The sequence below is a fragment of the Mirounga leonina genome, unplaced genomic scaffold, assembly GCF_011800145.1.
Source record: "Mirounga leonina isolate KUSES-001 unplaced genomic scaffold, KU_Mleo_1.0 Mir_97, whole genome shotgun sequence".
Taxonomy (NCBI): Eukaryota; Metazoa; Chordata; class Mammalia; order Carnivora; family Phocidae; genus Mirounga; species Mirounga leonina.
Genome location: NW_023270889.1, coordinates 4546570 through 4565726, shown reverse-complemented (window position 1 = coordinate 4565726; position 19157 = coordinate 4546570). Strand labels below are relative to the sequence as shown.

At 36.5% G+C, this 19157-nt stretch overlaps 1 protein-coding gene across 1 annotated transcript in view; it reads left to right on the top strand.

The window, feature by feature from the left end:
* LOC118006469 (complement component C9-like) overlaps positions 1 to 18452 on the top strand; it is a 48118-nt gene extending 29666 nt beyond the window's left edge. Inside the window, exons 6-10 of the mRNA XM_034999136.1 lie at positions 601 to 867; positions 4862 to 5102; positions 7807 to 7932; positions 9648 to 9826; positions 18075 to 18452. Coding sequence (XP_034855027.1) covers positions 601 to 867; positions 4862 to 5102; positions 7807 to 7932; positions 9648 to 9826; positions 18075 to 18299 — 1038 coding nt within the window. The 3' untranslated portion in view covers positions 18300 to 18452. The remainder of the gene's footprint in view (positions 1 to 600; positions 868 to 4861; positions 5103 to 7806; positions 7933 to 9647; positions 9827 to 18074) is intronic.
* The last annotated feature ends 705 nt before the right edge of the window (positions 18453 to 19157 follow it).

Below are 19157 nucleotides of genomic sequence, written 5' to 3'. Positions count from 1 at the left end.
GCTTGCTTTCCTAGTCTTTTTTTTTTTTAGTTTTTTATTATTTATGTATGTATGTATGTATGTATTAACGGGCAGGAGAGTGTAAAGGTTCAGAGTGCAGACCTTGTCTTAACCTTTCTGCTTAAATTAATTAACATGCATAAAATATTCAAAGCAGTGCTGGCCCAGAAGCCTTCAGTCAGTGTTGGCTTTATCATTTCTTTCTTCCTTTCTTTTTTTACACAAATGGAAGTATATTGTGCATCTGTTATGCAAATAGCTCTTTAATTATTAACATATTAACACTTGAAAGTTTGCTATGTTCTAAGCCCTTCATATGCATTATCTCATTGCATTATCTCTTAACAGCCTTTGGGCTATGTATGGTGAGCATCTCTTTTTCATAGACTAGGAATCAGACACAGAGAGAGATTACTGTGTCCTGTCCTCAGAGTCATGGAATCTGTATCAGAGCCCAGCGATGTCACTTCAGTGTTTCACTCTTAACTCCTTTGCTCAAATACCTTTCAAATAAATTGCTTGATTTTTCTTTAATCTGTGTTTATTTGGGGTGGGTTTTTTGCATGTTGTTTTTCATAGTGTTTCATCGTTCTCTTTTAGACAAAAGCCGATAAAAATTTCAGAACTGAACATTATGAAGAACAGATGGAGGCATTCAAAAGAATTGTCCAAGAGAAGACATCAAATTTTAATGCAGATATAACTTTAAAATTCACACCTACTGAAGCAATTGAAAAGTCTAAAAGCACACTTAAAGAAACTCCTGGCAAAAAAAACTTCAGTCTTACAAATGCTGAGGGTAAATTTCGATTTACATATTCCAAAAATGAAACTTACCAACTGTTCTTGTCACATTCTTCTAAAAAGGTAAGACCAAACACTTAATATAGAAGATATAATGGGATATTTTTCAAACTAACCAAACACTTAAACTTAAAAGAGTTTAAAACTCTTTTAAGTTTAAGTGTTTGGAGCAGATAGAGTTCACTGGAGAGAGAGAGAAAAAATAATACTCAACAAATCCCCAAATATGTAGCTAGGAGGTGAGGAAGAAGAATGCTAACTGAAGAAGGGGCCATGGGATCTGCAGTAAATGAGGGGGCGAGATATTTGGTGGTGATAAACAGAGAACAAGCATATTAAGAATTCGGAACATACTTTTAGACTGAGATTGTGGTAATAGACTGTTGAATTTATACCACCTTCAGAATGACAATGAAGCATCAGACTAAGGAATTTGGTAATTCATTGCAATGTCTTACACTGATGACTATTTACTTACTGGAAAGCGTCTCTAAATAGGTGCCATGAAATTGTACACATTGCATATGACATTGGTCTGCTTACTTTGTAATCACACCTTTAATTTAAGGCTTTGAAAATGTGTTTGTTTTTTAATATTTAATCCACATTTAGAATTTTGTTTCATCACCTTTGAAATATAGGAAACACTTTCTGTAATCAGTATGATGCTGGTAAAATGTTCATTCTTCCTTTTCTGATAACACAGTCACCTGTTTAGATACCCTCTCCTCCTTTAAAAATAATAATAATTCACACTTAGTACTTATGTTATGCCTAATCATACAATTGTTTTGTATGGCTCTGTACCTTGTCTCTATATTAATATGCATACCCATCCATACGATGCAGTTGGAAAATCCTTTAAATCATACAACAAATATTTAATGTGGATTTCTTATGTGGCCAGGCACTGTTCCAGGGGCTTAGAATACATTTGTGAACCAAACTAAAAAAGATTGCTGCCTCATGGAGCTGAAAGTTCAGCAGGGAGAGATAGAAAAAATAAACGTAATAGCAAAAGAGTGAGATATATAGTATTTAGAAAGTGATAAGTGCATGGAATAAAGCAAAAAGTAGAATAACACAAGAGAAATCAGGAGTGCTGGGCAAGTGGCAATATTAAAAAGAAAGTCCAGGGTAGACTTCATAAAGGAAATGAAATCTGAATGAAGATTTGAAGGAGAAGAAACAGCCAAATAGTCATAGTTGGGATGATGTACCTGGCAGAAGGAACTGTTAGAGACAAGTCTCTAAGGTGGGAACATATCTGCCCATTGGGCCAAGTGAAACAGGAGAACGGGTTAGAAAGTTTATCCTGAACCAGATCATGAAGGGCCTCACAGCCTGTCCTGAGTTTAGCTTTTTCTCTGAGTGACATGAGAAGTCAGTAGAACTTTTTGAATAGAAGATTGGCATATGCTAGTATATTTTAAATGAGAAGAAATTATGAGAGTGAAGAGCAAAAGTAAAAAGGTTTGTTGAAAACTATTGCAGGAATCCAGGTGTGTGCAGATGGATGGAGCAGGTATAGAGTCAAGCATGAGTCTAAGGTCTAAACAACTGGAAGGATGGAGTTGCTACTAACTGAGATAAAGAAAACTTTCGGTAGAGCAGGTTGAGAATAAAAACAATAGTTCAATTTTAGTCAGATTAAGTTTGAGATGTCTGTTAGACATTCATTTGGAGATGTTAAGTAGGAAGTTGGTGTTATAAGTCTGGAGTTTGACAAAAAGATCTGGGATTGAGCTATAAGTTTGGGAGTTGTTCGTATATAGAACGGTGCTTACAGTCATAGGGTTTCGTGTGACCACCAAGAGTTAATGTAAATAGAAAAGAGAAGATCCAGGACTAAACTCAAGGAACTTCAATAGAAAGAGGTCTGGCAAAAGAGGAAGAACCAGCAGAGGACAGCAAGACGTGGCAAATCTAATGCCCTAGAACCTCACTACTCAAAGTGTGGTCCATGGATCAGCATCATTAGCATCACCGGGAAGCTAACACCTCAGCCTCTAACCCAGACCTATTGAATTAGAATTACATTTTAACAAGACTCTATGGGTGATTTGTCCACACTTTACAGTTTGAGAACTGCCCTAGAAGAAAAGAACCCGTATCAAGGAGAAAGGAGTAATGAACTGTGTCAAATGTGCGAATATTTCAAAGAAGGACTAAGAAGTAACAGCTGCTGGCTTTAGCATTGTGAAGGTCATTGGTGACCTTGACAAGAGAAGTTTTGCTGAAGTAGTGAGGAGAGCTGCATGACTGAATTAGATTTAAGAGAAAATAGAAAGACAGGAATTGAAAACAGCCAGTATAGAAATTTTTTTAAAGGAATTTTGCTTCTAATGAAGGCAAAGAAATTGGTAGCAAATGATTAGACAAGTGAGGCCGAGAGATTTTGTTTTTATTATCTAAGATGGAAGGAACAACTTTGTATTTGGATGGAAATGATCTAAGATCTACCTCTGAAATAAGTTGAGCCAAAGAATGTTAACGTCTCTCTGACAAGTTATACCTCTTAATTTTAGCAACAATGAGGAGTCCAAATAAGTTTTGTGCATCCTTGAGACTCCACTGAGAATTATTATGCAAGTCATCAGAAGGCGAATTCATTGTTGAAGACTGAATCACTGACCATCACCTGAAGCCATACAATGTGAACAGTTGTGCTTCTGAAACACAGGAAGTTTGGTGTGATGTTCATATACACCAACATATACTTTTAAAAAATAATAAAATGTTTTCAACTTCTATGCAATCAACGTGTGTTAACCACTACTATAGCAAGAGAAACTTAAACGAACCGTCTACAAATCATAGGTGTCCATTGTAGTTTAGTTTTGACTGGGATAGTCTGTGGCATTGAAACACATAGTTCTTTGTCACTGCCTCAGTTTTCTCCTGGAAATTTGAGACATCATCCCTAGGAATGCTTAACTATTCACTCATTTAGCTTGCATTTCTTAAAATGTTGTTTATCCTATCTTTGTTATAAAAAATTGAAAGGACATAGAGGAAGGAGCAGGGAGACTTGAGACCTAGGATTGTAGTTCCAATCACTGCCAAAGACTATTTTTGTGATTTGGAGCAAATAACTTGATACCTTTGGATCAGAGTGTCCTCGTCTGCAAAATGAGAAGATTGGGCTGCATATGGAATGTCTACATTTCCTTCCATTGTCAACATTTTACAATCAACTTGGTGGAGTATAACTTACAAGTGATAATGTAAATAGCAAATATTTTAAGCCTGTAGTTCCATGAGTTTTGACTTTTGTATCCACCTGTGTGACCACCTTGTCAAACAAGACATAAAACATTTCCATCACCTCAAGAAAATTCCCTCATGCCCTTTTCAGTCAATCCCCTACTGCCTGAGAAGCAACCACTTTTCAGATTTCTCTGACCAGAGCTTAATTTCACCTGGTCTAGAACTTCATGTAAATGAAATCATACAGTACATACTCTTTTGTGTCTGACTCTTTTCACTCAGCATAATATTTTTGAGATGTATTTATGTTGTTGCGTGTATTGGTAGTTTATTCCTTTTTATTGCTAACTAGTAGTACTTTTTGTGAACATACCACAATTTGTTGATCAGTTCTTCTATTTCTGGACATTTGAATGGTTTCTAGTTTTAAGCTCTTCTGACTAACGTTGCTCTAAAAGTCTCATATGGATCTTTTTGTGGACTATTTTGTCACTGATCGTAGGTAACTATGTAGAGGTGGAATTGTTGACCACAGGGTAGATGTGGGTTTACTTTTACAAGAAATTGTCAAGCAGTTCTCCACAGTGATTAGGCCATTGTACATTCCCACCAACAGTGCTGAGAGTTCCGATTGCTGCCCATCTTCATCAACAGTTGGGACTAACCACATTTTGAGTTTGCCATCCTACTGGGTTAAAGTGGTCATCTAGGGTCACTGCTAAAACATTTGTTGCCTGGGGAAGTTCTAAATTTTATGATTTTTTTGTAATTTTTAAATTTTGTGATTTTTAAATTTAAAATAGTGGTTATGAAACTCATATTTTTTTTCTTCTGTTCTACAATCAAGGAAAAAGTGTTTCTGCATGTGAAAGGAATAATTCATCTGGGGAGATTTGTGATGAGAAGTCGGGATGTCATGCTGACAACAACTTTCTTGGATGATATAAAAGCTCTGCCGACTACCTATGCAAAGGGGGAATATTTTGCATTTTTGGAAACCTATGGAACCCACTACAGTAGCTCTGGGTCTCTAGGAGGATTCTATGAACTAATATATGTTTTGGATAAAGCATCCATGAAAGAGAAAGGTATACCTGGAAATAGAGTTCTAACTTCTGATGTTGTTTTAGCCAATCATTATTCCTATTGCTGATCTCTTTCAATGGTTAAAGGTTTTAAAATAAAGTCCTGCTTCTTTGAGAGAACTCTCTCCCTGCCCTTTGGCATCTAAAACCCTATCAGACAGCAAATTGACTTCTACCTCAAACAAGATGACTTGGTCATGCATTATTGAGAAATGCACAAAATTGTACTGTAATTTAATATCAATTGGTGATGCTGCTTCTAGTGACATACTATTTAAAAGGTGAAAAAAGTACAAGAGACATAATTTACATAATCTATTTCTTAATCAATAAGTGGTCCAATTATATGTATGACAATTATCTTCCAAAGGATTCTTCAGTATTGGAAGGAAAATATTGTTCTCTATTTTCTTTTAGGGAGGAGGAAGAAAGTAATGTTAAGATTGTATAAGTCTGGTGTCTTAAAGCAAGGGTAGAAAAATCAGTTTTACCTCATCTTATGACAAGTCTAATCATAGGGTGGTAGTTGAATTGGGTCCATGTTGAGTAGATTTCTGACCACACTTGGAACGTGGAAAGAAGGTCTTGGTGGATCATCAATGTCTGCCACACGTACAGGAAAAGCCTATGTACTACATGGTTACCATACTGGCCTAACAGCTTTATCTAAGCCTTTTAAGAATCAAGTAGGTGCAAAGTGACTGTGTTAATCAGTTTTAATTATTTACTTTGTGAGTCATTATTTCTAGTTATAATATTCCTTAAAGAGGAGATAGGCACCAACATATCTCCTTTCTCTGCCCTCAGCGTTCTTCAGTGTGTCTCTTAGGGAGGGAAGTGTTGGCAAAAACCTTTTCTATGGCTCCTTCCCTGTAGCTTCTATCTGTGTCAAGTGAAGAATGGGATATGGCTATGAACTTGAAGTCTGACATTGCCCCCATAGTTGGTAAGCACTATATAGACAAAACAAATATGACCTGGCCAGAACAAATTGCTCTTGATGCCTCAGTCTTGAGCAGGGAGAAACACTGCCAGGGGAAGAGGAATATGAGGTTATTTGGCTTATACTGCCCTACAGGGCTATGTATAGAATGATGAAGTCTCATGAGTCCTGCCTGGTAGGCTATTTTGATAGATATCATATGGGCGAGGGGCACACGAGGACTATGTCTTGAGTAACCTGAAAATCAGGAGAGAAAGGCTCAACAAGGATGATCAAAACACAAGGAACACTTCAGGCTAAGAGTTGCTTTGGTGAAAAAGCTCCATGGGCTAAAATTTTTAATCTTGGATAACTCAGACCTATCCACTTAAATTTACTTAGCATCTGGCCTTAGTAGACAAGGATCATTAGGTCAGTTCTGGTATCTTTGAGAGGGAAGTCATCTTTCTCACTTCTTCATTGGCAATACCTGAAGACCAAGCCATGTCCTCCTCCTAGATTTGGGATGTCCAGACCCTTTCTGAACATGAAAGGTCCACAGCAGAGGTAGAGAAGCTAAGTTCACTGGGATCACTTAGGTATTTTCATCCCCATCTTCAGAATCAAAGTCTTTATGCTTCTTAGGTTACGGTTGGAAATCTCGTATTCTGGATTTCTAGCATGGTCTTCCATTTTTATCCTCCCTCTCCCTTTCTCATGGGGAAAGCCACCTGATATTTCTCAAGTTCTCACTAGTTGTGGGTACACAAAAAATATTTGTTGAATAAATGAATGCCTGAATACCCCAGATCCCTACTTCTAAATTCCACCATGAAACCCTGGGTTTAACTTAACTTCTCCCTTTCCTTTTTCATAAAGCATTTTGGCATGTGTGTGTGTATGATCTGAAAGAAATAAGAGCAAAAACCGACACAGTCAATGAACTGAGGCAGTTTACCCTTAAAATAAAATTATTATTCTCTCTTCTAAATAGATAATAAATTATATGCTTGAATTAAATATTAGGATTTTTCTTCCTAGAAACTGTGGCATCCACACACCACAGTGAGTCAGCTTCCGAGACTGCTATCTACTAAGTAGCATTCATAGGACCAAAACAAAATTGTCGTCTATATAAGCCATCTGCTCAAAGCAATAACTAGCTACCTTAATAATGAACAGAGTCTTCCAAAGAGGATAAAGAGATGTTGATGCATCCCACGACCAAATTATGAAGTCAATACAGAGAAGTGCTTAACAACCAGACAACTCTGGTTCAAATACTAACTTGGCTAATTGCTGAATTCCACTGGCAGATTACTTATCTGCTCTGCCATTCCATATCCTTATCTGTAAAATGAGGACAATAATAGAACCTACCTCAAAAGACCAATGTGAGGATTAAATTAATTAATGCATACAAAATGCTTAGAACGATGTTGTGTATATGATAAGTATTCAATATATGTTAGATGTCAGTGTCTCCCTGCCATGTTATTAGAGGTAAAGGACTTTACTATAACTGCCCTATTCTGACTTATGTCCCTTTCAAACAAGGAGCAAATTTATATGTCCTTTGGTATTAAGTTGACAAGCAAATTCAAAAGGAGGCCACTAAATTCTAACATAAGGACAAATCAGGGCCGATATGACCTTGCATTTGAGCTCAGTAATAATGTCTAGGAATCCCAGTAAGTACAGTTCTTACAAAATAGCAAAAATTGGAATTTATTTGTGATGTTGATAAACGTTATTTAACAATTTTCAACTAAATACATTAAACAGGTGTTGAACTAAGGGATGTACAGAGATGCCTCGGGTTTCATCTGGATGTTTCTCTGAAAGCTGGACTTGAAGTCAAGGGAGAAATTAATAAAAATGATTGCTTAAAGAGGGGTGAAGGTGGAACTGGTAAGTATAACCTAACTCACTCCTTAAAAAAAAAGAGGGGCGTTGTCAATGAGCAGTGCTCTGTCACTGTAAACTCTCCTTATTGTCTATCTTCTTTATTTAAAAAAAAGCTTAGAGTGCTTCAAAATTATTTTATCTTTATAGTGGTTTCCAAACCATTATAAACACAAGTAACCCATGGACATGTATTCACTGGAATCACTGTTGTACAGGGCACACGGCATGCAGCTCTGGGAAAGGCTTTTAGGCATGGTCATTGTAGATTTCATATTTATCATGGCAATGGTAGAAGGCCAATGGTAGAGAAATGTCTTCAAGAAAGATCTCCTTTTTTCTCCCCAATTTTAACACAGCTTCTGAATAGGCTAGTGGCAGGACCCTGTGTGACCTTTAAGAAAGGAGAAGACCAAAACCATTCCACTAACTCAGCCTTCCACCTGACTCAAAACCCCCAATCCACCTTCATCTAATGAGTCAAAAGGTACAAACTTCCAGTTATGAGATAAATAAATACTGGGGACGTAATATACAACAAGATGACTAGTTAACAGTACCATGTGATATGTTTGAAAGTAATTAAGAGAGTAGATACTAAAATTTTTCATCCCAGGAAAAAATAAAGTTTTTGTAAACTCTATGAGGTGATGCGTGTTTACTAAACTTATTGTGGTAATCATTTTGCAATATATGTGTATGTCAAGTCATTAAGCTGTACACCTTAAACTTTTACAGTGTGTCAATATATCTCAATAAAACTGAGGGGAAAAGAAATCCCAATTTATCCTTAACATTCAATCAGTGCATAACCTTTTTAAGAACATAAATATCTTTGGTAAAAATGTTGCTTGTGTTGGTAATATTTAGCAGATTTACAAGCATGAGGTAGTTCTGGAGTTCTCAGTTTTTACTCTAATCTAATCTGAGAGTATTTTCAGACATACAAATGGTTGAGGCTCACCTCTAAAGAATCAAATGATAGTGGGGAGGCAGACAGAAGAAAGCCTGATATTTTTAAAAGCATACCAACGGCTAACGTGTGGCCATGATTGGAAACCATTGATGAAGTGCAAAGAAAACTGAACTTGCCATAAAATGTCCTAATTTCAATATTTACCCCTTAAGCTAGTCTTGGGCTAGTCACTCCACCTGTCTGAGTCTCAGTTTTCTCATTTATAAAAATGAAAAATGATAAACAAAAACTCCTTAAAATTCCTTTCCAGTTTGAAAAATTTACAACTCTGTAAGATTCACAAATTTTGTTAAAGGTGGTTTAGTCTGGAGAGATCGAAGGAGAGAGATAAGTAGGAATGTGGGATGGAAAGAATTTTGCTTTTCACCTGATTCTTTTTTATATGCTTTGATTTTTCATAATATTAAAATAGTTTAAAACAAACCTATATAAAATGTAATTATGAAGGTAAGTCTGAAACAAAAAATGTATAGTGTAGCCCAAAGTCATGTGTGCATGTGCATAAGTGATGAACTTGGAATCATTAATGTATCTCAATTGTCATATTGTTTTTATTTTTTTAAGACAATTAAAGTCTTCCATTGGCTACCCATAAAAATTGGTCTTGGAGATTTGGGGTAAAAAAAATTACATAAATAAAATTCAATAAATATACTAGATGATACTTTATGAAAGGGTTCAATAAATATTAATCAAATGTCACAGAACTATAAATGCTTCACTTATATCCTCTTTCTCTTCTCAGTAAACATCAGTCGTGATGGCATCATAGATGACGTTATTTCACTCGTAAGAGGAGGGACCCAAAAATATACATATGAACTGAAAGAGAAGCTTCTCAAAGGAGCCAAGACGGTTGATACGACTGACTTTGTAAATTGGGCCACTTCCTTAAATGATGCTCCAGTGCTCATAAACCAAAAAGTAAGGAATGTTTATTTTCAAATAGGAGATTTTTACATTTTCTTATTCAATGTAACTGTGGGTTCAGATGAAGTTAACTTCATCTGAAAGAGATGTGAGCATTCCAACGCACCGCTATCTCATCCCCGGAAAGAAGCAGGACAGAGAGGAGAGGCATGACCTGTGGCCTCACACCAACCCAGGCTGAGTTCTGATCTCTGTCCTCTGAACATGTAAAGTTCTCTGACCTCTGCAACCCTACACTTTCCAGAGCTTCATGTTTATTTTGAGGATTCGGTAGCATTGTTTGCATAGAGCCTCTCGCACAGACTGGCACAAAATTGGTGCCCAAGAATTGTCAGTTCTCTTCCATCTGCCCCTGGTTGTCCCTTGCTTTCAGGGGGCATCATAGCACCACTTCCAACACAGGAGAATCAGAAGGGCCTTCATGAAAGGGAAGTTCATAAGGTCTCAGAAAATAAGACCAAGGGTGAGTAGTTCTTAGGGTCCAGAAATTCTTTCTTTTTTGTATCTTGATTATAGTCTTCAGTTTATAAACCCATTAGTCCTTATTTCCAGGAGAAACAAACTGCATTGTAATTGTAAAGATATAAATGCTAGTCTCATTTAGCCCCATCACTCTCTCCCCAAACTTAGTGGAAAGGGTATGTGTTTTCCTTTATTCCTTATTTGTTTTCCTACTTCCTTTTATAGGTTTCAATTTTCCCTGTAGGTTTCACAATTCTCCCTTGGGTCAGATTTATCTTTGATGACCCTCAACTTCAGTTTGATTAACTTGAGTTACAGTCATTTGGGATTTTGATAGGACTATTCTAGTTTGAATAGTCCTATCAAAAGTCCTATCATAGTTTGATAGGACTATCCAATAAAGGCTATTGGAAATTTTTATTCCTTCACCCCCTTTTGTTGTCTTTAAAGAGTGAGTGAAGCTACCAAAACCATCACATTTATATGAGGGCAGAACTAAGAAACTGGAAAATTGTAATCTACTTTCCCTTTAAGTCATAGAAACCTAGCCATTTATAGATATGCTAACATATCTATGAAACTTCAAATATTTTGTCCCAAAAGTAGGACAAACAGGGGAAAAAAGTTGGCCAAATTAACGTGTCTATATACGAAATTCAAGTCTTTTTTTTTTTTAAGATTTTATTTATTTATTTGAGAGAGAGAGAGAGAAAGCATGAGGAGGGGGAGTGGCAGAAGGAGAAGTAGGCTCCACTGAGCAGGGAGTCTGATGTGGGGCTCCATCCCAGGACTCTGGGGTCATGACCTGAGCCAAAGGCAGATGCTTAACCGACTGAGCCACCCAGGTACCCACCCCCAAAAAAGGTACCCTTTTATTTTATTATGTTTAAATCACATTTAAATTCATTATTTTGAACTCAGTAAAAATAAATCTATGTCAGAAAATCTTAAATAAAAAAGAATTCATTTAGAAAGATGTTTATATCCACATGGATACTTAAACTGGCTTGTCTTCTCATCCCGACAAAGGAAGTTCAGCTGTCCTTGTAGAGATCCAAGATTGTTCTCTGAGAAGGTCTTAATCATCATCTACCATAATCTAGAGCCAATTTAAAAAATCTCAAGTAAATAAAACATCTGCCTAAGATTTACTACTAGATTTGCCAGAACTATTCAAAGACTTTAATCAACTCTGTTTGGACAGTCCCACTGGCTGGATGCAAAATATAGTTTATCTTATCTTCAAGGGCAACTATTGATCTCCAGATTTTTAGATTAGTAGGCAGTCCATCTAAACTACCTGTATAAGTTTCTTTCTTTACATATTGGAAGCCTGGGCTTTTCATATGAATGTTCTACCTAAGAAAATGACAACTACAGTAAGTCACCCAGGGACCACTTTTAAAAATGTATCTTCTTATAGAAGTGCAGAAAATAGTAGAATACTATGTGTTTTATTGACTTTGTGTGACTTTTAAATCCCTAAAGAATATGATATATAGTCTGGTTTGACCTCAAAATAGATTGCAACTTATTTTGATTTTATAAATCCAGTAGAAGTGTTTTTCTGGTTTAGAAGCTATTCCATGAGGTAATTAAACAATCTATAATCACCAATTAATTCTTTGGTAAGTTGAAGCATTCTCTTATCTATGGATGACATGTTCAAACACCAGGGATGGTCTTAATATTAAAATAGTTGACGCTTCTATTTAATTATTTAAAGAATTGGTGAAATCTCTCCCCACCTACATGAAACTATTAACTGGTTTATGTTTAATCCTCTGAGCAAATTAAATCCATTATCTAGGTATTTACGTTACAAATAGCTTATCTTGGAGAAAACACTAGGAAGTTATAACACTCTAAAGAATTTTACAGAGATTTTCTAAGTAAGACAGTTATTATATACAACATAACATAGCATAACATATTTTTCCATGCTAAAGTAACTAAGAAAAAATAAAATAAAAACTATGAAAAATAAAAATAAAAATAACCTTGTGGCTCTGATTCTTGCTTTGCCTGCATGCTTTAGCAGACCCCAAACCTCTTCTTGAGGAATGTGTTAACCCAGCCCAAGAATTTTTCCTCCACCCTTCATGCAGAGATAGGGCCTCTCCTTCAGTATTAACTTTTGTCAGAGCTTCAGTTTTCATGAAAGTATATTAATTCTATTTCCAGCTTGCCTGAATGTTAACACAACATTTCTACATTTCAGCTCAACAGATAGCTGAACTTGGTTTCTTCTTAAGCTTATTGCTACAAACTAGTTATAAAAACGTCAGCTGAGGAAATTACATTTATTAATGATGGCCTGAGATATCTAAAGTGTATTATTTCCTCTAGAGCAAAGCAGCAGAGATCAGTATAGCTAGCGTAGAGCAAGTTGGCTTCCTGTAAAGTTCCATTTTGGCATTTTAAAAACCAAAGTTATGTAACTCACTGATTTATTTACTAAAAGGATGTTACATAATACTAATGTCTCCTTTATGAGAACTCACAGGAGATACTACTCTTTAATCTCAGTTTTAAGGATCATTTTGTGTCTCTTGGGAATCATGTAAATATTTCTTACAGGCATGTGACCATTACAGTCAGTTGTCTTACTCAATGCACTAGAAAATATACCCAAATTTGTGACCCAACTCATGCCAGTGGGGGGGGTCCTCCTGGCATGAATTTTGTGTTGCTTTTTGCCTTCATCTTGCCTTTTCCATCCTCTCTTCTCCCTTTCTCATTTCCCTCAACCAACTTTATGTACCTACGTGTCAAGCTATATTAAGCTCTTTCTGGATCAACTTGAGACATAATGAACTATTTACCTACCATTTTTGTTATATCGTGCAACTGTTAGCAGTGATGCACCGGATGTTAAAGAGCATAAGTATTTTAAAGAGCTGGAGTACCAGTGCTCTGTTCTGTAGTCATTACAGTTATAAAGACATGGCAAAAATCATTCTGAACTCTCTTGTATAGGGATGAAAATAACACTCCTTCTATCAACAAACTGGATTTGGCACATAGTTTAATTAGTTTGGAAGCCTGTGAGAAACCTCAATGTACTTCATATTAAATTATATTTCCATTTATTTGTATGTTGGCAAGTTTCGTGACAGATTACATCCACTGCAAATATATCTACAAATGGTAGAAAGATAGAGTTAGCTAGGATAGGAGAAAAATTAGAGCTGTTTTCTTAATTAGCAAAGAGCTAAAGTTCATCAGAAAAAGATGTGGCTCTTCAGGAACACTTCCCGAAGTACATTTTAATTGTTCTTTGTCTTCTTGTGGGACTTTTGCCTCCAGGGTTTGAGGCTCCTCTCAGACCTCGGTCACTAAATGACCTTCGTCTTTATCTCTTGGAACACTGTTTATGCATTTCGTCCACACTGTAGTTTCTCCATGACCCTCTATTCCTGTATCTTAGATTATCTGGCCTTGACTTTCTTTTGAAGGGTAAAACAAGATGAACTTCTTTTCCTAAAAATCACAATAACTCCATCACATGCTTATGCCGTTCGTGCCAATGTGGCAACGTGGGTAAGAGGCTACTTTCTTCCAAATAAATAGGACATCGTTGAAATCTAAATCTTATATACTAACTCATAAAACAGTGTGTGCTGGTGAACATTTGTGTGGACTGTGGAAGTTTTTGGTATATTTTGGATATGAACCTATTCTCACTTAAAAGTATTATAAATGTTTTCTTTCACCTGAGGATTTTCACCCTTTATGATACTTTTTTTATAACAGATGTTCTCTCGTTCAGTTTTTATTTTGAAATAATTTTAGACTTACTGTAAAATTGCATAAATAGTGCAGACAGTAAAACTACAAAAATTGAACAGAGTTCACATACACCCTATAAACCAGCAGCCCCGAATGTTAACAACTTACATAACCATCATACATTTGATCAAAATCAGAAAAGTAACATTGTCTAACCCACAGACCTTATTTAATTTTCACCAGTTTTTCTCCTAATATCCTTTTTCTGTTCCGAGATCCAATCAAAATCCCACAATGCAATTAGTTCTCATGTCCCCTTAGTTTCCTCCATCCTGGGACAGTTTCTCAGACTTTTCTCGTCTTTCATGACCTTGACATGTTTTGATAGGTTTTGGCCATCTATTATGTCAAATGTCTCTCAATTTAGGCTTAGAGAAGACCAAAGTTATGCATTTTGGCGAGAATGCCACGGAAGTGATGTTGTGTCCTTTTCAGTACATCATGTCAGGAATTATAATGTTGATTTTTTTTTTATTTTGATGTATTCAAATATGTATTTCTTTCCATTATAGTTAGTACTGTTGTGTCTTATTTAAAATCTTTCCTTACTTCAAGATTTATTGTTTTGCTTTTACTTTTTGATCTACAATCAATCTAGATTTTTTTTTATGAGTGATAGAAGTTTCGAGGTCATCTTTTAAAAAAATCTCCTATGAATATCTCATTGTTCTAGAACAATTTATATTATTGATTGTATCTATTAAAGTCAAATATCAGTCTACTTTCAAAGTACTATGGCTGTTTACTGAGATGATTTGAAGATTTGGGGCTCCTGGCTAGCTCAGTGGGTAGAGCATGCACACTTGATCTCTGGGTTGTGGGTTTGAACCCCATGTTGGGTGGAGAGATGATTTAAAAATAAAATCTTAAGAAAAAAATGATTTTAAGATTTACTCCATTGCCTTTGTTTTTTGGCAATTTTACTCTGCTAGGCCTAGGTGTGAAACGAAAAAATTGTAACCTTGCTTCTCATTCCCAGGGTACCTTCTTGTCTTTCACAGGCTTGTTTTCTTCTCAGCCACTAGTTCTTCAAATACTGCTTCTTAAATATTCTCTCCTTCTGGGACTCAAATTATATGGATCTTTCACTTTCTCACTCTGTCTTTTATGTTTTCCTACCCTCTTTTTGTATTTCCCAATCCTTATCTCTTTATGGCTCCTTGTCAGTGCTTTCTCCTGACCTATATTCCAGTTCATTAACTGCTTCGTTGTATCATAGCTGCTGTGTAACTGGAATATTATAATATCTAGGTATAATAGTTCTATTTGTTTATTTGTTCCAAATCTCCTGTTTTAAAAGATAATTTCCAGTTTCCTGCTAAAATTGTTGATCTCTTCTTTTATCCCCCTGCTCATGTAAACATAGTTCTTTAAAAGTCTGGTCAATCGAATCGTGGCATCCTCCCAGCTCTGCTTCTAGTTTCTAGCATTCCTACTGGTTCTCATTCATGTTGCCTGGTTTCCCTGGGTACCTACTTATTTTTATTGGGGGCTGGATACTATACTTTAAAAATTGTTCTAGGAATAGCTTGAGGCCTGGGATGATTTTATTTTCCTCCAAAGAAAATATGTATTTATATCTGGAATGTTTCTGGGGTTACAATGATTCAAGATTGTTGGGGGCTTTTTCTAACTTATTTTTATTTTTTAAGTAGGCTCCAGGCCCAGCGTGGAGCCCAATGAGGGGCTTGAACTCACAGCCCTGAGATCAAGACCTGAGCCCAAATCAAGAGTCAGATGCTTAACCGACTGAGCCACCCAGGCACCCCCAAGATTATTCTAATGCAAACCAGACTGCAGTCTTTGCCAGAGCTACCCCACTTCCAATTCCCTCTTACTTCTGGGGCTGTAGTCTTTTGTGTCCCAACCCAAAGCATGGCTTGTTTTCCTTTGCTGTCCCTGAATACCAACCTTCTTTTCCCAGCCCAGTAATTTGTGCTCCTTTACCTCAGCCCCTCTGCTGCTTGTTTCCAAATTAGGAAATGTGTCAAGGGAACTGTGGCCCAAAAACACTAGGCTCACCTCACTGCATTTCCACCACCTCCCAGATCTTAGCCTAGTAAGTTTTACCTCGTTAGTTCTCCAGGACCTTCAAGCAGATTTTTTTTTTTTAAAGATTTTATTTATTTATTTGACAGAGAGAGACATAGCGAGAGAGGGAACACAAGCAGGGGGAGTGGGAGAGGGAGAAGAAGGCTTCCCGCTGAGCAGGGAGTCCATTGCGGGGCTCCATCCCAGGACCCTGGGATCATGACCTGAGCCAAAGGCAGATGCTTAACGACTGAGCCACCCAGGTGCCCCTTCAAGCAGATTTTTAATTTTGGTTTATTTGTTCAGCTTTTGTCATTGTCCTCAGAGGAAAAAAAAATCAGTTGACATTGTTTAATCCATCATTACTCTTATGCAGGAATTTGTGGTATATTTTTTTTATCTCCTCTTTCTTGAGTCTTTGGATTCCAATTTCTTTTAAATTTTGTGGCCTCCTGTTTCAAAGTGCTCTGCCGCTCAAGGGTCTCAATTTCTAATGACATACTTACTCAAATAGCTCTTATATAGACACATGATACACACTTTCAATATATGTTATGGTTTATACACCATAAGAACTTTTTGAATTCTCTATGGACTGGAATATTCTTCTTTCTGGCCCTCAAATCTCAACTTAAGGGTCATTTTCTCAGGGAAGCCTTTCCAAGCTTCCCTGCATCAGTTGTAACAACTATGTATCTTACTCCAGGAATTTAAGTGTGCAGAATAAATCATTTTACTTCATTTTCTTTAAGTCTAAGTTTGACATTGAGATACCTTCATACTGCTAGAAAATTCATCCTTTATTCATGTGTCAGATGGGTTTCAGGGAGATCTTTCCTTGTTGCCCAACTTAATACAAGAACGTCTGTTGGGAATTGGGAATATGATATGTATAAATACTTAGTCCATGGTGGTGGTAACCTCATTGTTCAAACTCACATGTTCACTGGATCCGTGGTCCTTGATATGGACCTTGATATGGACCTAGCTTCCCTAGGGGCACGCCACAGATCCTGCTACTTCCTAAAATAGCTGCCAGAGATCTAGTTATGATTTCTTGCTACTTAAGAGACGTACTAATTCTGGAAGAAACTCCTCCCTCAGTGGCATTCTTCTTACACTTCTTCTCCCTGCAAAACTTTCTCAGTGAGTTCAGGCTTTTTGGGGGGTGTGGGGGAGAAGGTCAGTAAAGAATTTGCCTTTAGGGGCTTTCTGATCTTGGTCTTGCACACAAACCCCCACTCCAGCAAGAGATATCGAGCACCTGGCTAGCTGCTGGAAGAGAAGAGGAGCGGAAAAGTCAGCAAAAACAATTCGAAAAATAATGTTAATACATGATCCTGAGAAAAGTTTAAATCCATAGTTGTGCATTTTTAAAACATGTGTACCCATCCCATATAGCACCTACCATAGTTTCCATTTTAATTTTATCTGTATGATTATTTTAATATCTGTCTTCTTACTTCCATAATGTGATCTCCATGATCACAGACATCATGCCTAGTTTTGGTCACTACTATAGTCTTTTTTTTTCTTTTAGATTTGTTTATTTATTTGAGAGAGAGAGTGGGGGGAGGGGCAGAGGGAGAGGGAGAATCTCAGACTCTCCACTGAGCATGGAGCCCTACTCCGGGTTCTATCTCATGACACATGAGATCGTGGCCTGAGCCGAAACTGAGTCAGAGGCTCAACCAACTGAGCCACCCAGGCACCCCAATCTGATTATTTTAGTATCAGTCTTCTTATCTCTGTAATGTGATCTCCATGATCACAGAGATCATGCCTTGTTTTGATCACTACTATAGTCTTAAAAGCTAACATCGTATCTGCCAATACCAGTCATTAAATAAGCCTTTGTTGAATTAATGAATTCATAAACAACTAATCCAATGAATGGTATTGCACAAGCTCCATCAGTAGAAAAAGTCCTGAAATTAAATGGTTTGCTTTCTTGTAGCTATCTCCTATATATAATCTGGTTCCAGTTAAAATAAAAGACGCACATCTAAAGAAACAAAATTTGGAAAATGCCATTGAAGATTACCTCAATGAATTCAGTGCGAGAAAATGTGACCCATGCCAAAATGGAGGTACCGTGATTCTGCTGGAGGGAGAATGTCTGTGTTCCTGCCCCATCACATTTACGGGGATTGCCTGTGAAACCAGTAAACGAAAAACTTAAGGTGAGAACAACTTATGATATATTATTAGGGACAAAACTGTGCATTTTGAGGTTATTTAATTTGAAAATTATCTCTTGAATTAATTTGTATGAAACTTCTAGATTATCAATGTAAAGAGAGGAGAAAAACTGAATGAATAATGAAAATGGACAAATCAGACTTTATATATCATTGAGCATGCAATTTTATATCTTCTACCTCTGCATTTAAACAGAACTATGAAAAAAAATTTTTAATTGTTAATGATTGACCCCTGAACAACATGGGTTTGAACTGCATGGGTCCACTTAGATGTGAATTTTTTACAGTAGTATTGTAAATGTAGTTTCTCTTCCTTATTATTTTCTTAATAACATTTTCTTTTCTCTAGCTTACTTTATTGTAAGAATACACTATATAACACTTTTAACATACAAAATATGTGTTAATCAACTATATTAGCAGTAAGGCTTCTAGGCAAGAGGAGGCTATTAGTAGTTAAGTTTTAGTGGAGTCAAAAGTTCTACATAGATTTTCAACTCTGCAGGGGTCAGTGCCCCTCACCCCCACGTTGTTCAAGGGTCAACTGTAATTTTTTTAAGCAAGTAAGCAAAATTCCTAATCTCTCTAAAATTTTTATATATTTTCCCGAGAATGTTTTCTTCACATGTTCTTATAAATACCCTTGAATAAGATGCACTTCAAAGTTGAATCCCTAAGACCTATGTCTTTTAGGTTCACTTTTTCAGATTGCAGGAAACAGATAGGGATAATAACAACAGTCTCCACAATTTCAGATGGCATTTATGAAGATCTGAAATATCATTTATCATTGTTAAACATACAAACCCTCTCAAGGTGTTCAAAAACTGTTGTAG